This window comes from Fringilla coelebs (assembly GCF_963513975.1).
Source record: "Fringilla coelebs genome assembly, chromosome: 22".
NCBI lineage: Eukaryota > Metazoa > Chordata > Aves > Passeriformes > Fringillidae > Fringilla > Fringilla coelebs.
Window position 1 is genome coordinate 8,343,637 of NC_140048.1, and position 17,309 is coordinate 8,360,945.

Genomic DNA, 17,309 nt, shown 5'->3' on the forward strand with positions numbered 1-17,309 from the left:
AGGAAAAAAAAAAAGAAAAGAAAAGAAAAAAGAGAGATGATCTAAGAGAGAGATCTAAGCAATAATAAAATAAATAAAAATAACAATAAAAAATAACAAATTAGGAGGTCAGGAAGAGATTACCCCACAAAAAATCAGCACTTCCCATCCCCTAGAGTTCAACCTCAGGTCATGTCAGGAGCTGAAATAGCTCTGCAGGTAAAGGAGCCTCCAAAGCCTCTTTAGATCCCACTGGGAGCTCTGCAGGGCCCAGCTGGGTTAAATCCCCAAATCCTGGATTAAACCCCAAACCCTGACCTGCCCAAACTGGGGGGTTCTGACCTCCCCAAACTGGGGGCTCTGACCTCCCCAAACTGGGGGGGCTCTGACCTGCCCAAACTGGGGGGTCTGACCTGCCCAAACTGGGGGGGCTCAGCAGGCAGGGCTGGCCCTGGCAGGGCAGTGGGATCTGGGAAGGACCAAGGGATCCCCAGGGCCAGGGAGAGGAGGTGGGAGATCCTGAACACACAGCAAAACCCAAAATCCATCAGCATTTACCACCAACTTCTGAAACACTCTGATCTTCTCTCCTTGTCCCTAAGGAACTGCCAAAGGTTTCCTCTGCTACTTTATTTAGGAGGAAAAAAAGAAAATACTCTGATTTTCTCTCTTTCTCCTCTAGGAACTGCCAAAGGTTTCCTCTTCCACTTTATTTTGAAGCAAAAAAAGAAAATACTTTGATTTTTTCTCTTTGCCCTTAAGGAACTGCCAAAGGTTTCCTCTTCTACCTTACTCAGAAGGAAAAAAAGAAAATACTTTGATTTTCCCTTCTTGTCCTTTAGGAACTGCCAAAGGTTTTCTCTTCTACTTTATTTAGAAGCAAAAAGAGAAAATACTCTGATTTTCTGTCTTTTAGGAACTGCCAAAGGTTTTCTCTTCTACTTAGAAGGAAAAAAAGAAAATACTTTGATTTTCTCTTCTTGTCTTTATGGAACTGCCAAAGGTTTCCTCTTCTACCTTACTTAGAAGAAAAAAAGAAAATACTTTGATTTTCTGACTTTGTCCTTAAGGAACTGCCAAAGGTTTTCTATTCTACTTTTATTTAGAAGGAAAAAAAAAGAAGAGAAAAGAAAAAAGAGAGATGAGTGATGTAAGCAATAGTCCCAGTGAGTCACAGGCAGAAAATTTCAGTTCTTGAAAAGATCTGCAGAGCCCGAGGCAGCTCTGACAGTTCAGAGCTGCTCCCTCACACAGGGCACCCTTTGTTTTACTTATATTTGATTTTTGAATTAATTTTTTACTTTTTTTTCCTTATATTTTTATTTTATTTTTGCTCACTTTTTATAAGTCTCTTTTTCTCTTCTATTTTTATCTTTTTCTATTATCTTATTTTCTCTCTATATCTCTTTTTCTTTTATCTCCTATTTCTATTTTATTTCTATTTTTATTTTGGGTTTTTTTTCTGTCTGGAAGGTTCTGGAATGTTCTGGAAGGAAGGGAGCACTCACGGCTGGGAGTGCGCGGTCTCGTAGCGCTCGAAGGCGTGCGCCAGGTCGTGCTTGTTGTTCATGTAGCACTGGGTGCACAGGTCATGCTCAAAGCACAGCTTGCACTTCCACCTCATGCCTGCTTTTCTTTTTAAATCCCTTTCTCTTTCCTTTTATATTTTAATTTTATTTCCATTTTTTAGTTTGATATTTTCATTTTCACGGTTTTTTATACGTCTCTTTTTCTCTTCTATTTTATATTTTTCTTTTCTTTTCTCTCTAGATCTGTTTTTCTTTTCTATTTCTATTTTAATTATATATATATTTATTTTTATTTTTATTTTTATTTTTCTATTTGGAAGGTTCTGGAATGGTGCAGAGGGAGGGCAGCACTCACGGCTGGGAGTGCGCGGTCTCGTAGCGCTCGAAGGCGTGCGCCAGGTCATGCTGGTTGTTCATGCAGCACTGGGTGCACAGGTCATGGCCAAAGCACAGCTTGCACTTCCACCTCCTGCCTGTTTTCTCTTTCTTTGTATTTCCCTTTTTCTTTTCTCTTATATTTTAATTTTATTTCTATTTTTTAGTTTGATATTTTCATTTTCGCGGTTTTTTATAGGTCTCTTTTTCTCTTCTATTTTTGTATTTCTTATTTTGATATTTTTCTATTCTCTTATTTTCTCTCTCTATCTCCTTTTCTTTTCTCTCCTATTTCTATTTCATTTCTATTTTTTATTTTGCATTTTTCTCTCTGGAAGGTTCTGGAAGGGAGGGCAGCACTCACGGCTGGGAGTGCGCGGTCTCGTAGCGCTCAAAGGCGTGCGCCAGGTCGTGCTGGTTGTTCATGCAGCACTGGGTGCACAGGTCATGGCCAAATCACAGCTTGCACTTCCACCTCATGCCTGCTTTTCTTTTTATATCCCCTTTTCTATTTTAATTTCATTTCTATTTTTTAGTTTGATATTTTCATTTTAGCGGTTTTTTATACACCTCTTTTTCTCTTCTATTTTATATTTTTCTTTTCTTTTCTCTCTAGATCTCTTTTTCTTTTCTATTTCTATTTCTATTTCTATTTCTATTTCTATTTCTACTTATTTTTATTTTTCTGTCTGGAAGGTTCTGGAAGGTTCTGGAAGGGAGGGAGCACTCACGGCTGGGAGTGCGCGGTCTCGTAGCGCTCGAAGGCGTGCGCCAGGTCGTGCTTGTTGTTCATGTAGCACTGGGTGCACAGGTCGTAGTCGAAGCACAGCTTGCACTTCCACCTCATGCCGCGGATGCCGTGCTTCTTGCAGCAGTCACAGATGATGTTGGGGTGACGGACACCTGGGGGAGGAAAAGGGAATGGGAGATCCACAGGAATTCCAGGGAAAATCGAGTTTTTAGAACCACCCTTCCGGCACTGCAGAGTGCCAAGGCCTTCTAGAAAAAACCTCTGAGAGCCACACAAATTCCAGGGAAAATTTAGTTTTTATAACCACCCTTCCAGAGTGCCAAAGATCCGAAAAGGACCCTTGAGAGCCACACAAATCCCAGGGGAAATCAGGATCTTAGAACTGCCCTTCCAGCACTGCAAAATGCCAAAGCTCTCCAGAAAAAGATCTTTGGGATCCACACAAATCCCAGGGAATATCAAGTGTTCATAAGCTCCCTTCCGGCACTGCAGAGTGCCAAACCCTTCTAGAAAAAGATCTTTGATATCCACAGGAATTCCAGGGTATATCAAGATTTTAGAACCACCCTTCCAGCACTGCAGAATGCCAAACCCTTCCAGCAGAGCCTTTGCAGAGAGGGAAACAGGAATGCCCTGGCCATGGCCTGGTGATGCCATGGGCACATGGGACAGGAGGTCCCCAGCACATGGGACAGGGACAGGAGGTGGCTGTGCCCCTGCTCCAGCAGAGTCATTGCCCATAGAGAAACATCACATTCAATTCTTTACAAATCACACAGCCACATACAAGTAAGGCTCTAAATTATTACTGGGTTATTTAACAAAAAATGCCAGGAATGTCCTGGCCATGGCCATGTGGTGCCAAAGGCTGTCCCAGCACATGGGACAGGGACAGGAGGTCCCCAGCACATGGGACAGGGACAGGAGGTGGCTGTGCCCTTGCTCCAGCAGAGCCTTTGCACAGAGGGAAACAGGAATGCCCCAGCCACGGCCATGTGGTGCCAAAGGCTGTCCCAGCACATGGGACAGGGACAGGAGGTGGCTGTGCCCCTGCTCCAGCAGAGCCTGTGCACAGAGAGAAACATCACATTCAATTCTTTACAAATCACACAGCCACCTACAAGTAAGGCTCTAAACTATTACTGGGTTATTTTACAAAAAACGCCAGCAATGCCCTGGCCATGGCCATGTGGTGCCTAAGGCTGTCCCAGCACATGGGACAGGGACAAGAGGTGGCTGTGCCCCTGCTCCAGCAGAGTCATTGCCCAGAGAGAAACATCACATTCAATTCTTTACAAATCACACAGCCACCTACAAATAAGGCTCTAAATCATTACTGGGTTTACAAAAACCACCAGGAACGCCCTGGCCACGAACACCTCCCAGCATCTCCCCGCAGGCAGCGCCCAGAGGCCGGCAGGCGGGCAGAGGTGCCGTGGGGCAGGAATGGCAGTGCCAGGGGCTGTGCCCTGCTGGGCTCACCTATCTGGGCGTTGTCATAGAGCAGCAGGTCGTAGGCCCCCTGGAAGCCCGTGCGGTAGTTGGTCCTGTTGCCCTGATCCCACTGCACCACCACGGTCTTGTCGGGCGTGGTGGGGCTGCCCGTCCGGCCGATCTCCACCACGGTGCCCACGTTGCCCTCGCCGCTGTCCTGGCTGCCCCACTTCCAGTCCACTCCACGGACTACCCTCATCCCCACCTGCATGCTGGCATGGGGGTCCAGGTCCATGGATCTGCACAGCAAACCCTACAACTGCTCCTGCACGGGGGTCTCGGAGACGGGCGGGGTCAGCGGCAGCATGGTCAGCACACCTGGGAAGGCAACAACAGCGAGTTAGGGGGGCCACTCTGTCACTGACATGCTTTATGAAAAAGCCTTCCCTTAGGATTTGTCCTCCTGAGAAGCTGAGAGGCCTCAGGAATGAAATGTGAGCAATGATTGTCTGCTGCTGTGGGATGCAGCAGGTGGAGCTGGGATTGGGCTCATGGGGTTGTTTCTAATTAATGGCCAATCACAGTCCAGCTGTACAGACTGTCTCCACCAGAGACAAACCTTTGTTATCATTCCTTTTCTATTCTCACCCAGCCTTCTGATGAAATCCTTCCTTCTATTGTTTAAGTATCGTTTTTAATATAATATATATCATAAAATAATCAACCAAGCCTTCTGAACATGGAGTCAGCTTTCTCATCCCTTCCCTCATCCTGGGACCACTGTGATCACAGTCACATCACTCCACACATCACATTTTCCCCCCAGGAAAATTTGCAAATCCCACACTTCTCCAAAATTCCCCCCTGCCTGCAGGAAAAGCCTGACCTGCAGAGGAGATAAATCTGTTTTATTCACTGTGAAAAATGAGTATTCTATGATTGGCTTTTGGCAAATATTAAAATGGATATTATTTGTGTTATGTCAGAAAGTGATGCTGTATTATTTTTTTAGTAGCGTGTTAAATATAGTTTTAGGTTATAACATAATGTTAAAATAGAAAGTATGCTATGTAAGATATTTTTTTAAAGAAAGAGCTCAAGGCAAGATAGCAGCCACAGGACACCTAAATCTTTCAGAACAAGAGAATTTATTGCTCCATTTTCAGAAGAAATGAACTTCTTCCTGCCTCACTCAGCCCTGAAGATACTGTTAGGATTAAGAGAAGAAGCTGAAACTGAGCAGAGAGAATCCTGTGTTTGAATGGAATTTATGCATCATGGATGAGGTGTATGAATATGCAACAGGCTGTTGTTTTAAGGGTTAATCCTCTGTTAATGTGTCCTTTTTCAGGCTTATTTTGCCCAGAAAGAGGTACCTGGACTGTCTGTAACTCTCTGTTTTTACTGTCTCATATTGTCCTAATCCATTATTATTACTCTAATTATATTGCTATTTTTTAACCATTTTATTATTATTATTAAACTTTGAAAATTTTCAAAACAAGTGATTGGCGTTTTTCACACTCACAAATGGGATTCTCACAGCTTTAGCACTGATGGGAGTGATATAAAAACTAACCAGACTTCCAAGGCTCATCAGCACCTGCAATAACATCCAAAAACTTCTTCCAGAGAGCTGGGCATGAGGGAAGAGAACTGAGCAAGGAGTGCACAAAATTCCAGCACCAGCCCTTAATTCCAAACTCAAGAATAAGCACAGAGACACAACAGCAGCAGGAACAAGCAAGCACAGTAAATAAAAATGAAAGAAAAGACCAGCAGCAGGATTTTAGCAATAAAAGCAAACCTCAGTCCGTTTTTCAGGAAGTCTCCTCACATGCATCTCACATTCACACAGCACTGGCAAGTTTCACTTGCCCTTCGAGTCAGTTTTGGTTTTGATTTGAGGACACAGGAAGTTTAACAATTTGAAAAAAGCATTCGCCTGTTTTGCCCAAGTAAGGGAAGTTTTTTAAAAACATGGTCAATGTCAGATTAATTTCAGTCCTTTCCTGTTGTTTATCCAGGAGCTCCAGCAGGAACAGAGCAGGGCTGTAGCTCCACCTGCAATAAACCCAACAGATTTAGTGCTGGGATCAGCGAGACAGGGCCAGCCCTCCCAACTGTTGCCATGACAATGGGTAGATGAGGTGAACACCACACAGATGCAGCACATCCTCAGCTCTGCATTCAATCAGATTCTTCAATCAAGCAGATTCTCAAATCCTTGTTTCTCTCTTTGCCAGCACAAGAGAAGAGGAATGTGGCTTTCAATAAAATCTCCTGTCGCATCCTCGGGCATCCCTGGGTCTTCCTCCTGAGCTATCCACAACACCCAGATTTTCTCAAAAATTGAAAGAAAGGCCCAAGAGGAGGCCAAGGGATGAATCATGCAGATGGCACAAGCAAAGCCCCCCCAGTGGCAGGATGCAGAGGGTGGGGAGCTGCTCCAGCTGAGGGGATGTGCTCAGCCCCAGCAGCACGAGCAGCTCTGGGCCCTGGGATGTGCCATCAACACTCCTACCCACCAATAAAAACATCTGAAACCACCAAACCCTAAAAATAAACCCATCCTCCAGCCAAACATCCCCTTTTGAACACGTGGAGGAGTGGTTTGATGCAAAACCATTTAAAAAAAAAAAACTATGCACGTTTGCAGCGTGAGCCTGATCTCTGCTCAGCCTCAGCATCTCTGCAGCTTCAGCCTCTCCTGCCCTCGCTGCTGTGACAGCCAAACTCCTGGCACAGCAGAACAGCATCAAAGCCAGCTGTCCTTGTGAACTTCACATCATCCTCCCTTCTCATCACCACTAAAAGCCACCCTGGGGGATCTTTCATTTGTTTTTGTGGGGGTGGATGGAACACCAGTGTTCGCAGGAATTATCAAAGAGGATCCTTTTTAGAGCCTAGTGAGGTTCTCCCTCTTCCTCCAGATCAGAGATGAATCAAATGGACTATTTATTGCTTCAACTAAGAGGCAGAACTGCTTTTTTTAAAAGGCTGCTCTGAACCAGTCAAGCAGAGAAAACAAATGGGAACATGCAACAATGCAAAATAAAGCATAATTCAATTATTGTTCCAGGGCTTGTCCCTAAAATCCACCCCACGAGCCCTTCCTGCTTCATCCAAGGGAACTGGGGGTGGGTACTGCCAGTGGGAAAAGGAATTCCATGGTCAGGGAAGGAAGCAACAAATCCCACAGACACTTCCCAGCCTTCTTCCTCTCCCCAGGAAGGACTGAACCCCCCCAGGTTTAGAACTCTCAGTATTCCAAGGAAGGCAATGCCAGTTCCCGCAATTATTGATCAAAAGAACATTCCAGGCTGTCCCACAAACCCAAAAGTACAAAGGAGGATAATCCCTCCCTGTGGGAAATGGATTTGTAGGGAATTCTCCAAGCCTGCCCAAAGGCTCACCCAGTGTGCAACTGTGTGCAAACCTGGAGATAAAAAATGCTGAGAAATGGAACGGGACAGACAGTGCTGAGAGAGAAACAGAACCAGAAACAAGTTTCAAAGGATGGCCTTGGCAAATAAAACAAAATACTCTGGAGAAACAGAACTCTGAAAGATGCACTGTAGTAGGAGCCACGAGGGGTAATTTTAGGTTATTAACTTTAAGGCATTTACAGCATGGTGTGGCTAAAGCTGATGGGCCAAGAAACACTTAAAATGTAATTAATAGTTAACTTCTGATTGTGATGAGTGAATTATAACATCTGTACTGTCTGTACATGAGACTGAAAATGGAATAAAAGTTTTTCAAACACCTCTCAGTTGCCCCATCCCTGGTCAGAAAAGGGCATTCTTGTCTGACAGATTAGTGTGAGGAGCAGAGAGCTTGGCTAAACTGTCCAGCAAAGGTGCAGTGGGGTTTGGGAGCTGCCAGGCCCCACACCCTGAGTTCTGCAGCCCCATCTCCCCTGCTGCAATTCCTTCCCCATCTCCCCTGCTGCAATTTTAGATGATTGACTTTAAATCATCTACAGCATGGTATAACTAAAACTGATAGCCAAAAAAACCACTTAATTAGGAAACAGTTAACTCCTGATTGTGATGAGTGAATTATAACAGCTCTACTGTTTCACCTTTCACATGAGAGTGAAAATGGAATAAAAGTTTCTCAAACATCTCTCAGTTGCCCCATCCCTGGGTCAGGAAAGGGCTTAATCCAACACCTGAAAAGAACAGAACCCAACAAGCTGAACAGGGCTGAGCAGCTGCCACATCCTGACACCCCAGCAGAGAATCCCTTGTGAACTTCACCTCACCCTCCCTTCCCACCACCACTAAAATTCACCCTGGGGGATCTTTGATTTGGTTTTGTGGGGTGGATGTAACACCAGTGCTCGCTGTCTTTGTGAGAGCAGCAATTATCCAAGAAAATCCTCTGTGTCCTACAAGGCAAACCCACATTTCCCTGGGCACCTTCCCACAAATTCTGGATGCTGCTGGAGCTCAGCTGCACACCTGTGGTGCTGAATGTGGAGCTGTCAGTGCTGCAAAGAGGATGCTTTCCTCACCTGAATATTCCATTTTCCACACAAGGAGGCACCAAGTGCATCCTGCACTGCCATCCCATCCTCAGGAGGGATGCAGAACGGGAGGAAAAAGCTGCTCAAAACATTCAGGGGATGAATTTCAGTGTTCTGGTGGTCTGAGCCCTGCCAGAGCAGCATTATTGACCTCCTAAGTGGAAATGTTTCACTCACTGAAGCAAATGCTCCTGGGCTGTAATTATTCCAGGTAGAGCTGCCAGAAATAATTCAGAAAATAAACATCAGTTTCCCATGGGAATTTCAAGTAACCATGAAGGAATAATCCAGATTTCTGAATCCTCATCTAACATTCTGACCTTGCCTGCTGTGACACAGGAAAGAGCAGCCTCTCAGTTTTAGGAAATCCCACTAAAAGTTAATCAGAAAAAAGGGAAATACTCCAGCTTTCAGCCCACAGAATTTAAGCAGCAATCAAAAAATAAAATAAAATAAAATAAAATAAAATAAAATAAAATAAAATAAAATAAAATAAAATAAAATAAAATAAAATAAAATAAAATCCTGAGTGAGGTGAAATAATTTCCAAGCCCCAAACCTCACGTGCTCCCAGAGTATATTTAACTGTATTACATAAACAGAATAAAGCAGGTGATTAATGGGCCTTTGCTCAGGGATTAATATCTTGTCATTCCAGCAGGAGAGCAGGCACAGGCACATCCTGAAAAACAAGGGAGGAAATGCTAAAAATAACCAGCCAGGCTCAGTCCCCACCAAGCATTTTATCTCTGCAATCAACACTTGGCCTTTACAAATGCCAGCCCATTGATCTGCTTTGCCCAAAGTGAATTTTCCATTTCATTTTTACACTGGTTGTGTTCTGGCACTGAGTTGTTTCTTTTCCTTTCAGTAATATTTGAGTGGTTCTCACTGTGTTTTTCCATCTATTTCTTCACCTTGTTAAAGGGTGTAGGTCTAAAGGAAGCACCAGTACATTTATTAATTTCACCTTGTTAAAGGATGTAGGTCTAAAGGAAGCACCAGCAAATTTAATATTCAGGAGCTTTGTGTAAACTCTTCATTCCAGCATTCTGCTTTCCTAAAAAATGGACATAAACCAGTAAATTTACTAATTTCACCTTGTAAATTTATTAATTTCACCTTGTTAAAGGATGTGGGTCTAGAGGAAACACCAGCAAATTTAATATTCAGGAGCTTTGTGCAAACTCTTCATTCCAGCATTCTGGTTTCCTAAAAAATGGGCATCAACCTCAGAATAAATGATCTAAATAAATGATCTCCCACCTAAAGGTGGAAGAAATGAGAGAGAATTTACATATCTTAAATTTTGGGTTCATTGTGTGTGAGCATGGCAGGAGCCAAAAGCTGCAGTGGACACAAAAACTGCACTGAGCTGGCCTTGAACCTTCAATTTAACTCAAATTTCAACCCCCCCTGTGACGACCACAGGCACAGAAAAGTGAACCTGCTCCAAAAATGTAACACTGATCTGCACCACATCCAAACTGGCTTTGTCACTGAGAGCTGTGGACCAAAAAGGGCTTTTTGTCAGCAGTGAGTACCAGAATTAATTAAACAGAAAGTGACAGTGATCACCCAGCAGCACAGACACAGCACAGTGTTTCTCATGAATCAGCTCCCTGCTCACTGCAGGATTAAAGCATGAAATGAACCTGGATTGCACAATGGTCAATATTTGCTGGAAAACACTGAAATGCAAACAGTGCCTTTAGGAAACACCACAGAAACCACAAATGAGCAGCAGGAGCTGTGGCACACCACAGGGCACCAGGCTCAGCTGGGATTCCCTTCATTTCCTTCCTTGCTCTGCTTTGGTGACCAAAGCAGGGCTGAACAATCCAAACCTTTCCTGCTTTTCCCACTCGGGCTGAGGATGCACAGGAGTTTGGAGAGGAGCACCCCGAGGTGCTCAGCAATAAAAAATGGGGGAAGAAATAGAAAAGGAGAATGTTTGGAGTCTCTTTGCCTCTCCAAGCAATCCCTGCACCTGAGGAATTCCTCAATTTCACCTTTCCAGTCCTGCTCCCTGTCTGCCAGGGTTAACCCACCCCAAAGAAAGGTGGAATATCCTCTGTCAGCTCAGGGATGCTCAAAATTCACATTTCCACATCAACATCAGTCAAACCCCACAAAAACACAAGTTCCCTCGACTCCAAAGGAAAACTTCAGGCTTCAAATATCTGAGATCAGTGCTTGTGTGGCCAGTGGGGAATTAAAAGTGATCACAAGTGAAAGTTCATAGAAGGAGCACCCCAAGTGACCACAGGGGCTCAGCAAAAAAAAATGGGAGAAGAAATAGAAAAGGAGAATGTTTGGAGTCTCTTTGTCTCTCCAAGCAATCCTTGCACCTGAGGAATTCCTCAATTTCACCTTTCCAGTCCTCTTCCCTGTCTGCCAGGGTTAACCCACCCCACACAGAAAGGTGGAATATCTCCTGATGCCCAAAATTCACATTTCCACATCAAGTTCTCTCTACCAGCTCCTACTCCACAGGAAAACTTCAGGCTTCAAACTGCTGAGATCAGTGCTCGTGTGGCCAGTGGAGAATTAAAAGTGATCCCAAGTGAAAGTTCACACTGGGCATCTCGTGGATCTCTCTTATTACATCCCATGAGATAATTGCTCATTGCTCATGATGAAATTTCCTTCTGGCTTTTGATGAACTGTGTTCTTTCCAGGAGGGAGAAAAAACAGCTCCAGCCATTTGCTTTAATTGGAGCTGACAGTTTGCAGATTTGAGCCTGGAGCCTTGAAAAAGCTCAGCAGCTGATGAGAATCCACTTTTTCCTCAATGGCAGATCTCTGAGTTAAATTTATATTGCTTTACAATAAAAACAAATACTCCCTGCCCACGCACACAACCACTAGGTAATGTTGTTTAAGGAAACAAAAAACCCAATTATTTGCTAAGTTTGAATGAAGGTCTTTGCATAGAAAAAAATGGGAGAATGTTATTTAAAGTTTTCCATGGAAGACCTCTGTGGAAAAGAAACAAAAACTCAATATTATTGCATTGAATGATTCTTCTGCATTTCCTGCCATCACCTTTCTGGCCCTTGGCACTGAGGTCAACAATCAACCACCTGCATCCCTTTTTTCTGTGCCCAGAACAGTGACAAAGCCACAATATTAAAAAAAAACCAGTTTAATAAAGTCAAATACAACCACCCAGGGCAGCTGGAAAATCTCCACTGCTCTAAGAACAAGCTAACAGATCCATCAGGAAGGGTTTCACTTTATCATGCCTTGTGGAGAGGGATGGACTAGGTGGCCTCAGCAAAATCCCTTCCAGAACTATTTTCAATCATCTAGAAATAGAGGATCAGACAGAAACATATTCCAACAGTGAGAAATCTGTCTTGGCAGAGGATTTCAACTGTGCTCTTCCTTGACATTGCTCTGATATATTTCTCAGAGGCAAGACCATCTGGCCCAGAGCTGATGGTGTGGAGCCCTGGTAAAGCTCAGGTCTGCATCTCTCTCACACCAGCTATCAACTCCTATTTACCACTAAAATCTGAGTTCAAGCATTTAAAAGTTCATAAAACCCCCATCTAATGACATGATTGCCTTGCCTGCCCATAAAGTCAGTAAGTGTCCCCAAAAATCATTCAAAATTCAAAATCCTGATTTACTGAAGGAGTGAAAAAATCAAAGAGGAGTTAACTCTGATGTCCTGAGAGGTGGTTGAACAGTGGGGCTGAGGAAACACAGAGCTGAGGCTCACAGGTATTTAGACTCTGGGATCCTCAGCACTGGTGCCACAAAGGGATTATTAACAAATCCTCTGAGTTAGGAACACAATTTTTCCTCCTCCTCCTCCAATTTTTCCAAAGCAAAAGCAGCTCCTTCAGCCTGGCACGAGGGAGCTGGAGCATAAAACCTGCTGGATCCCTGATGAGCCTTGATAGCTCATCCTACCAACTTGAGATTCCCCTCCAGGCTCCCAGAAGGGTCAGCACTGCACTCCTGCCTGCTCTCAGCCTGCAACTTGCCCTTTCTGTGCTCTGAAAGCAGATCAGGAGCTCTAAATGTAATCTCTGCTGACATGCCTTCGGCCAGGCAGCCACGTGGGAGCAGAACAAAGCGAGGAGGAGCTCTTGCTGCCTTCCTCAGCCAAGGTTTGAGGGGCAGCACGTCCATCAGTTCACCTCCAGGTCTGTGCATTTGGTGTTTTCTTTGTGCTCTGGGGATTCTGGAGAATGGGAAATGCACAAGAGGTACACGTGGGACTGGTGGCAGAGCCAGGAGCAAAGCTCACACATCCCAACTCCAGATTCTGCTCTCCACAGCCTGGCCACAGGAAAAGAAGGAAGTTTCAACCCCTGATGCAGCATGCAACCCTAATTCCCTCGGGATTCCATGGGGGAATGTGGCTCAAGGTCCAGGATCAATCAGCTGGATATGCTGCCAGCACAGCAATGGAACTGCACTGATTCCATGGTCCAGTCTAAATGCTGGAGGACTTTTCCTATGTTCTTGGAAATTTCAAACACTACTACAGAGGGGAAAGAAATATTTAAATTCTGCAAGTCTCCCACGAAACAACAGACTGCACTTTCTCTTTGTTGAAGGAGAATTCAAGGATCTCTCTCCCATCAGAGCTTCCAGGAGAGTGCATGGAAAGGTGAGAGAACACTGCAGTACAATTCTGGCCCCTCCAAAAACAACCTTGACAAGCCATGAATTAGAATCCCTGAAAAACAGCCAGAACTCAAGCAGGACTCTCCATTCTCTCCCTGGAAAACAGCAACTGAAGGGAAAGGGCAGGACCAGAGTTGACATTCAGCACAGCCCCGAATCCTGCCAGAGCCCAGGAGCACTTCTGGAGCAGAGATGATGAGCAAGGCAAACAGATCTGATGGGAACAGGCAGGGACAGCACAACCTCAAAGCCTTCAACTCCAGAGAAACCACCAGGACCAGCCTCTGTGAGCAGCAAAATCAAACCTGCCCAAACAGCAGGCAGGAGATGAGCTCGTTTCTGAGGCAGCAGCCACAGCTCTGAGCAGTCTGTGCTCCTGGAGCCACCCACTTCCACATCAAGGCAGCTGAAAAAGCCATGGACATCCCTCTTCCCAAGAAAAAGGGAAGGAGACAACTGCAACCACCACACTTACAGCACTCCCCCAGTTTTTTGCAGTTTCCCAGACGTTTGACAAAGTTTCAGTGGAAAAGGCATCCCAGTTCTTCCAAACAATCCCAGCAGTGCCCATTACAGGCCAAAGCAGGAGAATAACAGATTCTTCATGCACGAATTTGGCACAGGATTTTCACAGCCAGAGAGCTCCAAACATGCTCTCAAAATAAATGTCAAAACATATGATGCTCTACAGCAAAATCAGAATAAGCAGAGAATTGTGCTGAGCCAAGTATCACACAAACATGAAGCTCCTTCTGATGGCAGTGACTCACAGAGCTGTGCTGTGCAAAGAGGAAGGCATGGGAAACACGTTCACCTTTGTGAAGCCTAAAAAGGAAATAACCCTTCAATAAAACTGAGCCTGTGGTGATGCTGTTAAATGACAGACTGTTAATAATGCTGCAGGCACCCTAAAGAACTCCTGCCCTTCCAGCACAGAATTAAATCAGTGTGAAAAACAGGCACAAGGTACCGAGGATACACCAGTGGCAGAGCTGAGACTACACAGAGCTACCCAACTACTGCCCTGTAAGTCAAAAAAGAACTTTTTTAAGGAACCACCTTGAGCCCAAAAGATGTCACCTGCCCCAGACACAAACCTAGACACCTACAACTCAGAGCAGGAAGCAAAGCTCAAAACAGGGCAAGAACCTCTCCAGCTCTGCCAAGGCTGTGGAAGCTTCCTCTTTCACATCTCCATTATCTACATGTCACACAGCATCATTCCCACCATAAAAATGTGGGATGTGGGTTATTTACAGCAGCTGCATGCCTTGACAATTCACTCCTCCAGATCCTGAAACCATGAATGAAAAATTCAACAGGTAATCAAGCACAGAGGAAGGTCCTAGAAGGATGAACTACTGCATCATTCTTCATAGCAAGCACTTTCAGGAAAGGAGGGAGTTGCTAAACAGAGGAGAAATAAAAATGGTATCTCATTTGAGCCAAATACACTCCTCCTACAGCAACAGAGAAGTGCAGAGGATGTCATGAGGCTCTTAGCCAAAAAGAGAGAAGGTTCAGCAGTAAAGCCAAGCTCAAGTGACCTCCATGAAGGTGAGCCAGGGCTCACTTGCTTCTCAGCGAGGTAGAAATCAGAATTTGTGACACTCTGAAAGTAATTCTGCAGCTGAGCATGGGCAGTGAAATGAGAGCAAACACCTCCAGTGCCTCCAGTGCAGCCGCACCAACTTCTCTGGGTTTATTCTGGCTTTATTCTGGCCTCCATTCGGGCAGACTGGAAATACAGAAACACGGGAGAGAAAAAGCCACACGCGCCTCAGCTCTGAGCTTCCTTCCTCACACACTCCAGGGAAAACGAAATTCCCGGCAGGAATGAGCGCTCCCAGCTCAGCCAGGCAGGCCTTACCTGCAGGACCTGTCGGGGACAGGACGGCGGCTCACACCCTGCAGGGAAAACACCCCGGGCTGGAGCACAGCGGCGCCGGGTGCGGCCCCAGTCCGGCTAAAGGTGCTGGAACCACCCGGGATAAAGCGGCCGGAACCACCCGGGATAAAGCAGCCAGAACCACCCGGGACAAAGCGGCCCCAATCCCGGCTAAAGGTGCTGGAACCACCCGGGATAAAGCGGCCCCAGTCCGGCTAAAGGTGCTGGAACGCGCCCGGCTAAAGCGGCCGGAACCACTCGGGTTGAAGTGGCCCCAATCCCGGCTGAAGGTGCCGAAACTACCCGGGCTAAAGCAGCCAGAACCACCCGGACTAAACGGCCTCAATCCCGGCTAAAGGTGCTGGAACCACCCGGGATAAAGGGGCCAGAACCACCCGGGATAAAGCGGCCCCAGCACCGGCTAAAGGTGCTGGAACCAGCCCGGCTAAAGCTGCCTGAACTACCCCGGCTAAAGCGGCCTCAATCCCGGCTGACGGGGCCAGAACCATGCCGGTAAAGGGGCCTTAATCCCGGCCACAGCTGTCAGAAGCACCCGGGTTAAAAGGGACCAGAACCACCCCGGTAAAGGGGCCTTAATCCCGGCTACAGCTGCCAGAAACACCCGGGTTAAAACTGCCAGAACCACCCCGGTAAAGGGGCCAGAACCACCCCGACAGAGGGGCCAGAATCACGCCGGCTAAAGCGGCCCCAATCCCGGTTAAAGGGACCAGAACCATCCCGGTAAAGGGGCCAGAATCACCCCGGCTAAAACTGCCAGAACCACCCCGGCCGCTTCCAGCTGCCCCATCCCGAGGGGAACACCCCGGGGAAAGCCGGGCACGTACCTCAGCGCCAAGGCAGAGCCGAGGATCCCCAGAGCCACGAACCCAGCGCTGCGCTCGCCGCCGTCCCTCCTCCATGCCCACAGCGGCGCCCGGGCGGGCGGAGAAGGCGGGTGAAGCTGGGCACCGGGGCTGGGATCCGCCCTTCTCCCGGTACCTCCCGGTGTGGCTGTAGCAAACTCCCCCTGCCCGGAGCCGGGCCGCGTCCCCGGAGCCGGGCCGTGTCCCCGCGGCCGCCGCGTCCCCGCGGTGCTGCTGCCGCAGCCGCAGCTCGGCCCCGGGGCCGCCCCGCCTGCGCTCCCGCGGGCAGCCGGGAGCCGTAGTTCCGCTCCGGGCGCTCCGACTACAACTCCCGGGAGCCTGCGGGGAGCCCACGGGGAGCCCACGGAGAGCCCCGGGCCCGGCTCGGCTCGGGGGTGAGGGGACGGTGCGGGGCAGTGCCCGGTTTGCCCGGGCGGAGCGGCCGCGCAGCCCGCGGGAGGGATGAGGGAGGGATGCTCGTGGGTTGCGTCTTTGGGGTGTTTAGGATCGCTCAGTCCAACAAGTGCTCGGTTTAGGGGGATTGGATGTTAAAAGAGTGGGTTTGGGTTGGATATTGAGGGGGGATTCTGCACTGTGAAGTTCTCCAGCGGGGAGCCCCAGGCTCGGTGGTGAGGGGGAAGGTTCGGGGCAGTGCCCGGTTTGCCCGGGCGGAGGGGATGAGCGAGGAATGAGGGAGGGATGCTTGTGGGTTGTGTGTTTGCGGTGTTTAGGATCGCTCAGTCCAACAAGTCCTCGGTTTAGGTGGATTGGGTGTTAAAATAGTGAGTTTAGATTGGATATTAGGGGGGATTCTGCACTCTGAAGGTCTCCCACGGGATGCCCCAGGCCCGGCTCGGCGGTGAGGGGACAGTGCGGGGCAGTGCCCGGTTTGCCCGGGCGGAGGGGATAACGGAGGAATGCTCGTGGGTTGCGTGTTTGAGGTGTTTAGGATCGCTTATGGAGGAATGCTCGTGGGTTGCGTGTTTGGGGTGTTTAGGATCGCTCAGTCCAACAAGTGCTCGGTTTAAGGGGGTTGGATGTTAAGAGAGTGGGTTTAGGTTGGATATTAGGGGGGAATTCTGTGCTGTGAAGGGGGTGAGGCACTGGGAGAGGTCGCTCAGGGGAGGTGGAGATCTCCCATCCCTGGAAGTGTTCAATGCCAGGGCTTGGAGCAAGCTGGGGTCGGGGAAGGTTGGAAATCTTGGAGCAAGCTGGGACAGTGGAAGGTTGGAAGTCTTGGAGCAAGCTGGGACAGTGGAAGGTCTGAACTCTTGGAGAAAGCTGGGATTGTGGAAGGTTGGAAGTCTTG

At 47.3% G+C, this 17,309-nt stretch overlaps 1 protein-coding gene across 1 annotated transcript in view; it reads right to left on the reverse strand.

Annotated features, from left to right (window-relative positions):
• The window catches only part of LOC311161982 (E3 ubiquitin-protein ligase MIB2-like), a 67,772-nt gene extending 51,517 nt beyond the window's left edge, over positions 1-16,255 (reverse strand). The window contains 5 exon segments of the mRNA XM_084220046.1: positions 1,488-1,555; positions 2,684-2,685; positions 2,688-2,786; positions 4,117-4,446; positions 15,983-16,255. Coding sequence (XP_084076172.1) covers positions 1,488-1,555; positions 2,684-2,685; positions 2,688-2,786; positions 4,117-4,363 — 416 coding nt within the window. The 5' untranslated portion in view covers positions 4,364-4,446; positions 15,983-16,255.
• Between the last annotated feature and the right edge of the window lie 1,054 nt (positions 16,256-17,309).